Consider the following 15,116-nt stretch of genomic DNA (forward strand, 5'->3'; position numbering starts at 1 on the left):
GTTTTGATTCAAAGGGACTTCACAGCATGAGATTCTGTATACTATCGGTTCTATATTACAAGACCAAACTGAACAATTCTGCGAATCATTTGTCCTTCACTGGAATTGGAACACATGTAAAGTCAGAACTCGTCCACTGTATTAGGCTGTTGAAATTGTAATAAACAGTTTTTACACACAAATATGCATACCTATCTGACTAAAAACTTAATACTGTAACAAACAAATATAGACGGTACCGTAACAATCTTTTGGCCAACACATTTTTTATTGGTAGCATGCGTTTTTTGGGAAAAGCTGTCCAAACCGATCAGTTTTAAGAAAATCCCAGTAATCGAACCCGTTCCTTTCGCACCAAAGTCCAAGACTTAGACAACAAGTCTAGCAACACACCCTTATTAATTTAACCCTTGAACGTGCGCGCGGGGGTATGACATACGCCCTTGTATGGTAATTTTGTCGTAATTTTACAAGTATGGTGGCAACCCTAGTGAACATAACAGTAGCATCTTCAAAGTCTGCAGGGTAGTTAGTCTTGACCGAGCCATTGACCTGTTATCACCACCCTGGGTCTGGTATACCCCCACGCACATGCTTGTATTACCGGTACCAGTAGGCCTAATGTGTTCATTGGGGGGTCTAATGTACCCCCGTCCGCGTAGTAGTGTTTCTGTTTTATTATCATAATTAGTATTAATGACATCATAACTTTATTACCTATTTATAATCTCAATAGTATTGACAGTTTGCCAAAAAACTAAACCAATTGAATGGAAATGTCCAACTAGAGAGTCCACCGATCTAGCCTCCCAGTAAAAAGGCACGGTGCACTGTCTGTATGGGTAAAAAAGACGCCAAGAACAAATTTAAGTGTAAAACCTAAAAAAAAAACCAATGTTCCAGAGACGAATGTAAAATATTTGTTAAGTGTGTTTAAAAGGACTTCTAAACCAACCACTGGACGAGCATTTTTAAAGAAAAACACACATTACTAAAGAAAGTTTTTAATAATTTTTTTTTGTTCAGTATTTTCTACAAACCGGTAAGTTAGCCCAAATGTATTAATTCATGCAATATTTACTGCTTCTATGGTTTTTTACAAGTAACTTATTATACTTTTGTAAAATAAAAAATAATATTTGGTTGCAATAAAAACTTGTTTGACTATGATTGTCCCCTCTTCTACACCATTATTACATTTCATCATGAAAAAATTAAGGGTTCAAACTATTATTTTCAAAACAGTTAGAGGATATGGTAGGATCGTAAAATGCACGTAACAATATGAGAAAATGAATAAAATACGGTAGGCCTAAGGGCTAAAGTTTAAAGAGCTAAATGTCAAACCTTTTTTTATATACCCATTTTTATGCTGGAGCGTACGGACTGTACTTTATAGGCCTATGGTTTTTTAAGTTAGCCTAGTTAAAAATAAACTTAAAAAATGATTAGGTAATTTGAAATAAAGTTGTTGACACATGAAAAGCTCTATTTTGATGCAATGAACTCTCTTTTATGATTTAGCAACTGACCATAGAAAAATAAGTTACACAATGTATTACCAAAATGTTATGAAAATCTTAAAGGCTAACAGTTTTTATTTGATAGAAAACACAAAAACTTACTTTAGAAACAAGATGGCTTATCAGCTGATTACTAAGTACCAAACCATGATAGGGTTAGCTTAGAAACCAACATACTTTAAGTTTACACTGTAGTACTCAATAATAATAATAGTTTACATATTTCTAAACTCTGTTATTTCTTACAAGAACTTGAGTAGCCCTAGGCCCTGATTAATTTTATTCTAGTAAGCTATCCAATTTCTTTTGATTATTGACCTGCTTGAATTTGATATAACCAATAGTTAACATGTATATGAGCAACTGAATTCATAAAATGTTATTTACACCGTTAGAAATACATTTGCTTGAACATACAAACAGTGACTAGGCCTAGGTTAACTTTTGAGACCTAGGCCTAGAATCTATTCTATTCTACATTCCTTAGCTAGCTACTTTTGAGGTTATGTTTTTGAACAAATAAGTTTGGTTAAGTGATTGTATAGAATACAAACAAACATAGCAGTAACAAGGGTCATTCAACTTGAGTACTCTTAAAGTGATTTAGAATAAGTTTTAAGAATATAATTTGAGAGAAACTAGACCTAGAAAACGAATTTAAGCACAACCTACTCAAATTTGTTTACCGGATTAGGCCTAATTGAACTTAGTTAGGCTACTACTCAATACCGGCAAGACACAAAAACAATTGAATGATAAGTTTACAATAATTTTTACTTACCGCTTGCACTCATAGCTGAAATTATCAAGATCACTTCAAACAAAATACTTGAGTTTCAAAACTACGTAGGCAACAGGTGGGTGCGAAGAGAAAGTTGAAAAGTTTGGTGACATACAGAGAGTAGGAAGTAGGATGACAACCCGGACTTGCACTCGACGCGACGGACTGACGAATACAAACAAAACACAAACACCGGTGCGCGTCGCGTCTCGCGTCCTCGCATCACAGGCGCAGTTCAGCGCCGACGCGGCGTTAACTCCCCCCTCTCAGCAATAATTAGATCCAAGGAAATTAAAGCTAAATCCACGCACTGCAAGCAATTCTTCCGTATACATTTGACGTAATTTAGTCACCTTCAGGTATTAAAGTAATCAGAAAGACATCCACAAATTAGAGTTGATTACGTTTGTAAATAACTCTGTGGTTTTAGTAGCGCGACCGGGAAGTAACTGCATTTTCTTGCGGTTTTCATGATTTTTTTGCTATTGATTCAATGCTTGCTTTACACAACTTCACATCATGGATAAAACTTGAGGAGTATGTTTTATCTATGATAAAACGTACTCCCTTTAGTAAATTTTCTCATCCTTAAGGAACAGCTGGAGACAGTTTTATTGTTAGTTCCATCCGGTGTACTGTAGGGGTCGTGTTTTGTTTACAATAATTGTAAACCAAACACGACCTCTACAGTAAAAAAAGAACAATTATTTGTTTCTTGTTATTTCAGTAATTTAAAACCTCATCGTTTAGCCAAATGAATCTATCTAATCATAAAAAATAACCGTCCCCTAGTTACACAACGAAACAGTAAAGCATAAATCATAAAATTAACCCTCAAATATAGCAGTAACAAATTGTCGTCGACACTAGCGATCAGTGTCGCCGGACATGAACTAGACACGAAAAACTAATTTTTAATCGGATAAGCAGTCTACTTGTGTTCGTTAGTGGTTAGTCTATCTATGTAGGTAACTCATCGTGGTGCATAATATCCCTAATAGTCTGTGATAATATGATACCACTAAGCCTACACGTTGTTTGGTCCATTGCTACTTGCCTTTAATTGATACACTTAAGACAATAAAATATTGTGAGCTGATTTTGTACTTAAGCTTTGCATTAATTAAACATGTTAAATTTAGTTTAGAAACTGGGCAGCTACCTATTATTTATATACGAAACCATCACCTTTTCATATACAAAGGGTTTCCAAATAGGTACAAATAAAGTGTAAATTTAGTTAACATTCACACGGAAGGGGATATTTTTGGGAGGGGTCTTAAAATCAGTATTTTACTTTTTTGTTTATATTTGAAACAGTTTTTTTCTTATATATAAATTTGCCAACAAATCTGCTTTAAAAAGACAAATAATTTAGACTTTTGCATTTTTATCCCGCTTTCGCTTTGCTATTAGTTACTTATAAATTAATATTGAAAGCGCTTAACTTAGTATGCTGTCTCTCATGATATTTTCTTACAGAAAAAAATGCGTGCATGTTGAGTAGATTTTGCCTGTAAATAGTTTTTTGTGACATATCTTCATAAATTCATTTGGCAAATTTAATTATTCCATCGAGGTTTCAATAAAATTGTTATGTTCCTTATAGCACTCACGTAGCTACTACACTTAAATAATATAGGCCTATGGTTATACTGATGGGCGTGGGTTTGCCTATAAATGCTATTACTATATGAACTATGATTTTGCAGCTGTGCTAAGTAAGTAAGTAAGTAAGTAAGAACTGTTTTAGTTTACCAAAGCTGGTAATGTAATTAGTCTACAGATTTGCTGCAACATAAAATAGGTGCATTTTATTTTAGTAATAGTGCTGGCTAAATAGTATGCCTATTAGAATTCTTGGCATTTTACGTGATTTCATTAATGCGTAAATATCAAAATATAAATGGGTTGATGCAGAAAGTTATTTCGATTTTCGTAATTGTTACTTGCTCTGACGTATTTTTCACGTTCTTAATATCTATATGGTTTTGAAAATAAGACTTACTATTATTTAAATTTGAATGAATACACCTTGGTATGGTAAAATCGGGTGTTACGTATTTGTTTCACTAGATAATTACTCTAATGTGCGTAGAAGTTTGATAGTACGTTTTAAACTTCTTAATCAGCATCGTACGTGTTACTAAATTACCTGAAAGCACAAAAATTACTCAACTCTTTCCTCAGTCGGGATCTATAGCCGGCCGGCACATGTACCTGTATAAATGTAATGAATTATGTGTTAGTGTTATGTGTTTTTAATGTTTAAAAATTTTGACGAATCTGCAAGATGAATTGATAAATGTATCCACGGACCTGAAGATAGAGCTCTGAAATGCGCATCGTCCTTTAGTGACTGAATTCAGAACTGTTTTGACTGTATAAGGTACGTAACCTAGATAATACTTTGAATAACAGTTCAGGAGGCAAAATAATGAATAAAACAAAAATTACGTCAAATAACACTTATAATAATTTATTTGAGTGTCCAATCAAAATTGATCACTACTTACCATCTTTTATATACAGGGTGGCTGAAAAGTAACTTGCACCCCCCTTAACTTTTCAACCATTTGAGATATTTGAAATCGGTTTGCAGCAACCTTCTTAGATATAAGGGGCTACAATAATTACGGTCAATTTTGAAAATTTTGTCCTTAGGGGTAGCGGGGGTAGGGGGTAGCTCAAAATTTTCAAATAACAAGTATAGTCGAGTTTGGTATCATTTTACAGGTCTTGACGAAACATAAACATTGACATAAAGAAATCTAAAATCGGCTCACTAATAACAAAATGGCGCCCTAAAACGTTTCAAATCCAAATAACCATGAGGGTGACAAAAAAATTAACTTGCACCCTCTTTAACTTTTTAACTATTTGAGATATTTGAAACCGGTTTGCAGCAACTTGTATGGATATGAAGGGCTACAATAATTAGGGTCAGTTTTGAAAATTTTGCCCTTAGGGGTAGCGGGGGTAGGGTGTAGCTCAAAATTTTCAAATAGCAACTATAGTCGAGTTTGGTATCATTGTGTAGGTCTTGACGAAACATAACAATTAACATAAAGAAAAGAGAAATCGGGCCATTAATAACAAAAAGGCAGTTCAAAATTACTTTAAATAACCATTGTCTCAATCATTTTTAGCTGCCATTTTGTTATTAATGGTCCGATTTATATTTTCTTTATATTGGTTGTTATGTTTCGTCAAGACCTACAAAATGATACCAAACTCGACTATACTTGTTATTTGAACATTTTGAGCTACCACCCCTGCTACCCCTAAGGGCAAAATTTTCAAAAATGACCCTAATTATTGTAGCCCTTCATATCCATACAAGTTGCCGCAAACCGATTTCAAATATCTCAAATAGTTAAAAATTTAAAGAGGGTGCAATTTAATTTTTTTGTCACCCTCATGGTTATTTGGATTTGAAATGTTTTAGGGCGCCATTTTGTTATTAGTGAGCGGATTTTAGATTTCTTTATGTCAATGTTTATGTTTCGTCAAGACCTGTGAAATGATACCAAACTCGACTATACTTGTCATTTGAAAATTTTGAGCTACCCCCTACCCCCGCTACCCCTAAGGGCAAAATTTTCAAAATTGACCATAATTATTGTAGCCCCTCATATCTAAGAAGGTTGCCTTAAACCGATTTCAAATATCTCAAATGGTTGAAAAGTTAAGGGGGGGTGCAAGTTACTTTTCAGCCACCCTGTATACCGTCTTGTGAGTAAACATTATAAGTGTAAATATATTATTATAAGTGTTTTTTGACGTATTTTTTGTGCTTTCAAGTACATTTTTATATTAAACATGTCTAAACATTATTTCTGGTCCAATAATACTTGCATGGCAGTTTCTATAGAATCGCAGTTACAGTTTCTATATAAAACTTTACACCTTTGCTTTGACTAATAGAACTCTACAGTCAATGCATTAAACCCAGTTTTGTTGCTTTGTTCCAAGACCGGTATGGCTCTATCGTAATTTACAAGTTTTTTACAAGTGTTTTTCCTTAGTAATTTCAACATAATGGGAACGCTAGTCCATTCTCATTTGGATTTCAAACAACAACCACAGAATTAAGAGTGTCCATGTAGGTATCCATATTTTCTTTGTGATATAACACTTAAATAAAATACTCCCGCCGCAGCAAACCTGCATACTAAGCGAATTTCCGTTTGCCTGATTGGATTTACACTAAAATGTCTCCTTTAAAATATCACATTTATTCCCTATTTAAATAGCATTAGTTTAACGAGTACTTAGGTTTGCTGCAACAGTGAGGGTAAAAAGGTTTTTTTTTTGTAAAATGTTAATAGTTTAGTATGAAATGAATGCATTTTCCAAATTTAATCAAAATATGTTCATAAACAAGCAAACTAAAACAGTTTATTTATTCTCCATAAGAATAACATGAGAATTTTAAATTTACAGTTTTTTGGCATTTTCTCCGTAACTATTAGGCGCATAATAACACTTCAATATACTAAATTATTTGATTTTTTAAGCTCTACAAAATGGTTTGGAAAGAAATTGCTAAATTTTAAGTTTTCAGGGTAAAAAATGGGAAAACCCAATTTTTACCCCATAAAACCCCCCATAGACCCCTGTTCCCATAGTCCGATCACGCTGGTTCGCGAACTCGTTCGAATAAACGTAGGTTGACACGCTTGTACCAAATTTCATTAAAGTCGGATGAATTTTGCTCGAGTTATCGCACTAACGGACATATATATATATATATATATATGAATTTGAATGGATGGTTTTTTTGGTCTCTAGGGACCTCAAAACGAAAAAGTAAATCGGTCCCGGGTCCAGGTCTTACCATGAGTACTACGGTAATAGCTTATTCCCTATATGGGAAATTCGCTAAAAGTATCAGCTTTCTATCCAAAGTTATTCACGTGTTGATTTGCGGTTCTTTCAAATCCAAAGATATTGGTTCAAGATATTACAACAACTTGGCCTCGCCAAGTTTACAAAACTTGTTGGTAAGGTTCAATCCATACAAAGAAGTTAAAAATACATTTTAGAGAGTTCTTCTTCTTTATTTTAGACTTAGATAATTGGACAACTAGCTTTAAATTTTGTTAGAAATGTTTTAAACTGTGCACCGGGTTCACAGAGATACAAACCCAAAATATCAATCGTTTAACAAGCTGGTAAAATCTTAACATCCACAAAAATAACACAATCATATTTTATATAGTTCTTCTTTTAGTTATCTGACTGTATGTTTATGTACAACAATAGGCGCATTTGGCTAAGGCGCTAAGTGCTGATGCGATTGTTCGACACATTTCTCTCACAGTGTGGATCTTTCTAAAAGTAAATTAATTTCTAGGCCCCTGTTTACTTATTTGAACTCTTTTTTTTCTTTTGTTTATTATGTTATGTTAGGTACACACACTCAAATGATTGCAATAATACACAATGGCGACAACTGATTTAGACTCATTTAGCTGTATAAAACCTCAGAATGATTTTTTTTTGGTTTATTTTTTAGGGAGGTGGTCTTTCTTGCTCCCTCAGGTTATAGATACATAATTATTATTGTACTGGAATACTAAAACGTTGTGTGTTTAGGTAGACCAGGGTTCATTCTAGCCCCAAATTAGAAGTACAGAAAAACACTTGACTGGTTACCTGATTACGTGATTACCTCCTCCTATAGCCTACTTGAGACCAGTTTGTACTGGATCCCGTAGAGGGCATGAACAATGGTCTTGGGACACTGAAATCATCGTCAAAAATTCACTGACCTTGTAGTAGGGCTTTTCTTTCATTAGGCTCTTTTGGTTCGAAGAAAACTTATTGCCATCGAGAAGTTTGATCCTATAAGGCAGCTTATAGAGCTTCAGGGCCATGATTGGGAGACGTCCTTAGTCTTACTAAGTCTGCGGAAGGAATGCTAATCCTAGTTTTACATCTAGTATTGTGGCTGTGGAACTTCATTCCTTGTATTGAATTTCTGCAGGTTGTCATGGTCGTACAGATGAAAAGATGTAATTACTGTAAACAGTCAATATGCCCGTCCTTAAAAAAAGGACCTACTATGATTCCGTCTACCACTTCTTGTGATGATTCGCAATGCCTTCTTTTGCTGTGTAGGACTTTGAGGTAGTCAGGAGCATGGCACCAAAGGTGGAGACCACATGAAAAGTGACTGTGGAACAATGAATGATACACCACCATCAGGTAGGATTTAGTTTTCAAAGTAGGAAATTAATCCTCGCTAACCTTTTACACATATTGTCAATGTGGTCTCCCTAGGTTAGTTTAGACCAAGAATAAAGACTAGAGTATATAGTGACACATTTTTTGACACTTGATCAAGCGATGGCGTTTGAGAGCAGATCAGTTTCTGGGTCTTATCTTTGTTAAGTTTAAATATGTTATGATTAAACCACTCTCTAGCAGCCGTAAAAAAGCTCGGATTCTTCCATCGCTACATTAGGATTTCTTCCAGTTGTAATCAGTGTCGTCTCATCAGCAAATCTAAGTGCCTTAACCCCAACTCAAGGCCATTCATTGCCACCAGGAATAAGATAGGCCCCATTACTGAGCCCTGAGGCACTCCATGATCTACTTTGAGTGCGTCAGACAATGTAGCCCCAAGGGTCAAGGGGAATAATTTGTTGACGATCGTCAAAGTATGAAGCAAGTGTTGAGAAAGCATTTCCCCCAAAACCATAACCCCTTAGTTTGTCCAAGAGGTTCTGGGGAGATACCATGTCAAACGCCTTTGACAGATCGCACACAGTCAAGGCAACAGACTCAGTGGCTTCAAAAGCACCTTGTATTTTCTCATACAGATCGGACACTGCCGTAATAGTTGACCTACCCTGTCTAAAGCCATGTTGCAGGTTGGAAAGTTTTTCTGCTTTAAGTACTCAACTACCTGTCTCTTCATGACAGGTTCCATGACTTTGGCTACCATAGTTCGATATAGGTTGATGGTTCTGGTCATATTTGAAGGACCACCTTTCTTGAAAATAGTCACAGTTCCTGAGACTTTCATGCTTCTAGGAAAGATTTCAGCATTCAGTAATAGGTTTATGACCCTACAAAGTGGGACGGCAATACTGTCTATGGTGGTTTTGAGAACAGCGGCATTCATACCATAAATATCAGGACTTTTAGAAGGTTTTTAGTTTTGACAATTTCCCAAGAGTTCTCCAGGGGTTATATCCCGCCAATGAAGTGAGGTTGGCCCATGGGTTCTAGTTGAATGAGCTGCGTTTTAGGGGAATTGGTCGAAGCTATTGAATGGTTGTGACGCTGTCGAGTAGGAAACTTTTTAATTCGTCCGGACTAGCCTTACACTTGGATGAAGGGGGCTCGCTTGCGTCTCTGTTTATATTTTCAAATTTCAGAGTGCCTTACAGGGATTCAGCGAGCTGTCAATACTTTTGGTATTTGAGGCCCCCTTAGCCTCATCAACTTTCCGCCTATAAAGTTTTTTTGCTCTAGCATAGAGTGATTTAAGGTCCTAATGGCTGCTTTACTAGTTGCTACGGAAAGCCTGTCTCTAATTGCTAAAAAAAAACATCTTAACTCAAGCTAGATCAGGTGTAAACCAAGACTTATCTGCTCTAAGTCTACCTCTGGTGTCCTCTGCGATCCGCCTAGTTAGCAGAGGAGAGTATAAATTAAAGGCATCGCATAGCACAGAGTAATGAAAAAAAACGTCAAAAGCTTCCCTAGGTTCTCTACCCTCTATCACGATGCCAGTTAACATGCAAAAGATCGTAGGGTTAGTAAATTATCTTTAATGACTCTGAATTGTCTTGTGTAACTATCATGCCACACAGGTAAATCAAAAGGGTGACTTACCACATTGAAGGTAGTCCGCATTAGCACGGCCTTGTGATCAGCCTCAAATGCCTCCATTACCCATACCTTGTAGAGCCATGCATCCAGGTTGGTAGCCACAGTGTCCAAGCAGTTGTTGCCCCTGGTGGGGAGTCAATTACGTAATTAATAATTTAAATAATTAATTAAGTAAACAAAGAGTCCATGGCTCCGTAGGACATTGGAGAAATCCCTTGTGATTGGTTTATTAAGGTTATAAGGAAACATCTAAAAAAATCATCTTGATTCAACTCAAAATTAAAAAATTGCAGCCATTTTAATTTTTTAAACCTTAATTACTAAAAAATGGTTGGTTTTATGAGAAAAAATCCAAGAACACATTTATTTAGCATTTTTTAATTCCCTATCAAAATATACTAAGTTCCATAAGATCGAATAGTAAATAGCTAAAAAATTACGGTTTTTAGTTGTAAAATGGGTCGAACCTGACTAGCTTCTGCCTTATTTTACCCCATTTTAAAACTAAAAATCGTAATGTTTTAGCTATTCCCTATTCGATCTTTATGACCTAAAAACCGTTTGATAGGGAATTAGAAATGTTAAATAAAAGTGTTCTAGACATTTCGTTATAAAACCATCCATGTTTGAGTAATTTAAGTTTTAAAAATAAAAATGGCCGCATTTTTGAAGTCTTTAGTAGAATCAAAAGGAATTTTTTTCTAACATGGGTCTCTTCTGCCTTAACATACATACCAAGTTTTATAAAGATCGGTTGAAAAAATTCAAAGATAAAAATAATTATGTAAAAAATACAAAATGGTGGATATGTGGTTAACGAAGCTATTTTGGAAAAATGTTATTCTTGATTTTCTCTTTATTTTGACTCAAAGAATCACTACGCAAATTATGTCCCCACATTCTTTGAACATCCTGTATAAACTTATTTATTGTTATAAACAAAATATCTCAGTTCAGTATTATAATATGTCATTAAGATTTTTGTTTGTCTATTGCCAAATAACAAGTTGATTAGGGCACCATTGCGTTACTTTAGCTTTACGTTTAGTTCAAACAATTTGCATATATGTAGCACCCAACGCTTTAAACAACCGAAGTCCTACGGAAACCGAGCTTAACTACAGTGTTTTTCTTTTGACGCCTACAAAGGTTTCGGCAAGTTTCATAGTTCCGGGAAAGTTTTTACGACGTTGCAGTGATGATGCAGAATTGCAGATCCGTTGAAGGTGAAAATCATTGTCGTCTGCAAGTCATCTTCATCTGTGAAATGGAGAGGCGCAGTAGGCCTAATGATTCTATGCGTTACTCCGAACAAAGGTTTTCAATGTTTTAAGTTTATTTTTTGTAAACGTATTTGCAATGCTGGCAGTAACGATGAATTTTTTGTTGGAATTTCAATTTTCCAACAGTTGTCATGCAACCGACTCAACAAACTCATATGACTCTCCGAGCCTGAGAACAGCATTTAGACCCTCGCTTCGTCACACACTCAAGCCGCGTAATAATTCCCGCCAAAGAGGTTACGCGAAGGCTAATTATAATGTAATTGTACATATTAGTTTTTATTTAATACTCTTGACTGCAAAAACTAACGTTAGACTGAGATGAAAAACCCCGGTTATTGTAAAATTATAATAAATCTACACAACCAGTTATGTGTTTGACGTCAATACCACTATACTGTTGGCAAACACAAACATATTTACCCCTTAAGTTTCTCTAGGAATTCGAAGCTGTGAGCCAATTTAATTAGCTCTTTTGCTATTCAGCGAGATAGTTTACGGATAAGTTGTTGTTTGATGTGTATGTGCTACCATAGATTAAAGAGTAAACACTCAGACACATTCTATAGTCCTTTAATCGATGGTGCTACTTTTATGTCTCGCAACTGTGTACTGTTCATACAGTATGACATCGAGTCAATACACCAGCATGTAAAGTGAATGGTGTCCACTTTGTATTTGGATTACCCAAATAGATTCCTCATAAAATTGTTAAAAATGAAATTTATTTTGCGTTTGAGTGTGCTCATGACGACTTAAGGCTTATTATGCAAAGAGATTTCACTCTTTGGTCAAAATGCCAGAAAATATTTATTAGTTTAAAACAGAAAATTGTATTTTATTAAAGAAGTGGTTTTAAATCTATAAAATGAAAAGGGTATCAACAGTAAGCATTCAACTTCAACTATTAAAGGAAAAATACCTTTAAAATGTCTTCTACATGTTGTAAGATACATATCTATAACGAAGTTTGTTTTATCTATTAATATATGGACATCATAAATATATGTAAATCGATATACATATAAATATTTTAGTGGGTAACTCAGCCCAAAATACGACGTGACGCGTGAGTCTCCAGCAAATTAAATAATAACTGGTCGAGACCCCTAATTACGCACATTATTCAACTGACTCTTCTCAAAACAAGATATATATTGACCGACACGCATGGTTCTGACACTATAATTTTAGCCGTGGTATAGTTAATTAGTATTGGCTGGTGACTATAGAGGGCGATACGGTTGGATCGAATGCAGCCTAAATTTTGCAAAGAAATTATACTCAGTCAGAATCAATACTAAATTTCACGTAAACACTTTACGTTGTCCAGCTGGTCGGTTTACTGTCAAGTAGTAACAGTTTAACGGCCGATATACAGACTGTCCCAAAAGTCCCAGACCGGTTTAATATTTTCTAAACGACAACTGATAAATCAATTAGATTTTGCACATCAACACCACACTTAAAAATCTACTTTTTTAAGGAACTATCAATTTTCTGTCATATCATGGGGACGTCCCGCAAGGAGTCAGAAGGGAATCTTAAATAGAAGCATAGGTTGACATGCACATCTTCTGTCATAGGTTCTCTTTCTGCTTTATCTTATTTTTATTTTATTCACCAACGGCATATACGATTACACATTGTTCATGTTATTATTGATATCCAAGAAAATGTGGCAAAAATTAATGAGATCATTTAAGGTACATTAATTTAGGTAAAGGTTTGTTATTAGGTAAAGATATTTTTCCAAATTAAAATTGTTCACCTGACACTATGGTTATTTTTTAACACGACCCCAGTTATGCTCCTGGTCACCAAAAGCGACCGTGACAGCATCGACTTGATTTCTTCCACTGAAGGCCTCCACCACCATGCACTGGAGTGATAGATTTGTCACAGTGGAGCGACCTGATGCAAAGCCATGCTACTAATAAATTATGACATGCGTAAATAAAGGCTGTACTATGTCTAAAATGAGGCTTTTGAAAATTTTACTGAATACGGACAGGATTGCAATGGGCCTGTAGGTGGTAACACCACAATGATCTCCAGATATGAATATTGGAACCACAAACCCATCTTTCAGTGTTGAGGGAAAGTTCCAGTAGGTAAGCCGAGGTTAAACAAGTGATGGAGTTGACGGACCAGTTCAGGAGTGGCATAATTTGAATTGCCAAGTCCAGTTTGATAGCAGCATGTGCTATTTATTTAATAGCGTCATTTAAATCTAGGTATGATGTTATCAGCACCGCTACCATTGGTGGAGTCCAAATGGATTATAGGTCTCGCCACCCTAAGTTGAGGCAGCCCAGACGGACGGGCAGGGTCATTATCGGCCGGTCCCGTACGACCCTTTATAATCCGATTAGTGACACTTCCGTGAACGCTCTAGTTCCATAATTGCCATTAACAAAGTTAAAAACCTATGTATACATTTAGTCTCTTACTTTAATAACGTCGATTTAACAAACATTTCCGTTTTTGTCCCATCAAAATCGGACAATGTTTACGGTTTGTGAGCTATAAACAAAAAAACAAAGTAGTGTAGTTCCCAAAATCCAAAAACTGTAAACATTGTCCGATTTTGATGGGACAAAAACGGAAATGTTTGTTAAATCGACGTTATTAATGTAAAAGACTAAATTTATACATCGGTTTTTAACTTTGTTAATGACAATTATGGAACTAGAGCGTTCACGGAAGTGTCACTAATCGGATTATAAAGGGTCGGGCGGGACCGGCCGATAATGACCCTGCCCGTCCGTCTGGGCTGCCTCAACTTAGGGTGGCGAGACCTATAGCTTCTTATCGACGTCTTCTTGGGAGACAGCACATTTGGAGATGGTGAATGGAGTATCGAAAGAGGGCACATGCACATCGTCTTAGGATCGCAATGGAATCTTGGGAGCCCTGCACCGGACCCGGATGATGTGTTGTATTCGTGTTAAGGGATATCTTGCACTTCTTGTGAAGCGTGTTATTGGGAATGACAAGTTTCCCGAGATCTATGGAAAAACATTGGAGAAAAACGGAATGGCCAACGGACTTCCACTGAGAGTGAAAATTGATTAGTTTGCAGAGCTGTCTGCAAAAGCTGGAGAACTGAAGATTGACGACATAGCAATCATAGTGAAGCTGAATCGCACCATCATGCTGAAGATAATCTTTTACTACTCAAGATAACATCTTCGAATGTTTCGAATGAAGGTAGGGCACTCAGAACGCTCTATCGTTGGTTCTGAAACACAACGGAACACATTCATCAGCACGTGACAAGGTAAAGATGTCGGGAGATCAGAAGATCAAGTCAAGTTGAACTCCTCTGTCATTGACTGCACTACTAATCTGAGACACCGTGAAGTTATAAGTCCAAAATTACATTGGTAGAGGGAGGAACAGAAGAATGTTCGGGACGTATCCAGTTGAGGTAGATTGAAGTCTCCAGCAATTAGTGCGTGAACAAAGTTATGATTGAAGGACAATACGTCCACAAGTGACTCAGCAAACAGTGAGTAGTTGATGAGCTTGAGGGGGAATATGTAGCAGCACATGCAACTAACTATCTTGCAGTTGGCAGTAAGTTTGTACACAATTTTGAAGGACCGTGAGAATCCATGAATGGATTTTAAGTTCTGTAAGTGATGAATTATAAGTTCTGGTGGTATGAATTGCTTA

At 35.9% G+C, this 15,116-nt stretch overlaps 1 protein-coding gene across 2 annotated transcripts in view; it reads right to left on the reverse strand.

Moving 5' to 3' along the window:
• Positions 1 to 10,268, reverse strand: part of LOC128998587 (putative fatty acyl-CoA reductase CG8306) — a 40,163-nt gene extending 29,895 nt beyond the window's left edge. The window contains exon 1 of one of the 2 annotated variants that reach the window (XM_054424791.1): positions 10,156 to 10,268. Coding sequence is in view for 1 of the 2 variants with exons in the window: in XM_054424790.1 (XP_054280765.1) it covers positions 2,305 to 2,317 (13 nt within the window). In the remaining variant the exon portion in view is untranslated. Of the gene's footprint in view, positions 1 to 2,304; positions 2,486 to 10,155 lie in introns of those variants that run through there. The other variant, XM_054424790.1, reaches the window with a different exon arrangement.
• Between the last annotated feature and the right edge of the window lie 4,848 nt (positions 10,269 to 15,116).

The sequence above is a fragment of the Macrosteles quadrilineatus genome, unplaced genomic scaffold (genome assembly GCF_028750875.1).
Source record: "Macrosteles quadrilineatus isolate MER2022 unplaced genomic scaffold, UCM_ALF_1.0 Scaffold_7__1_contigs__length_78375512, whole genome shotgun sequence".
In the NCBI taxonomy this organism is placed as follows: Eukaryota; Metazoa; Arthropoda; class Insecta; order Hemiptera; family Cicadellidae; genus Macrosteles; species Macrosteles quadrilineatus.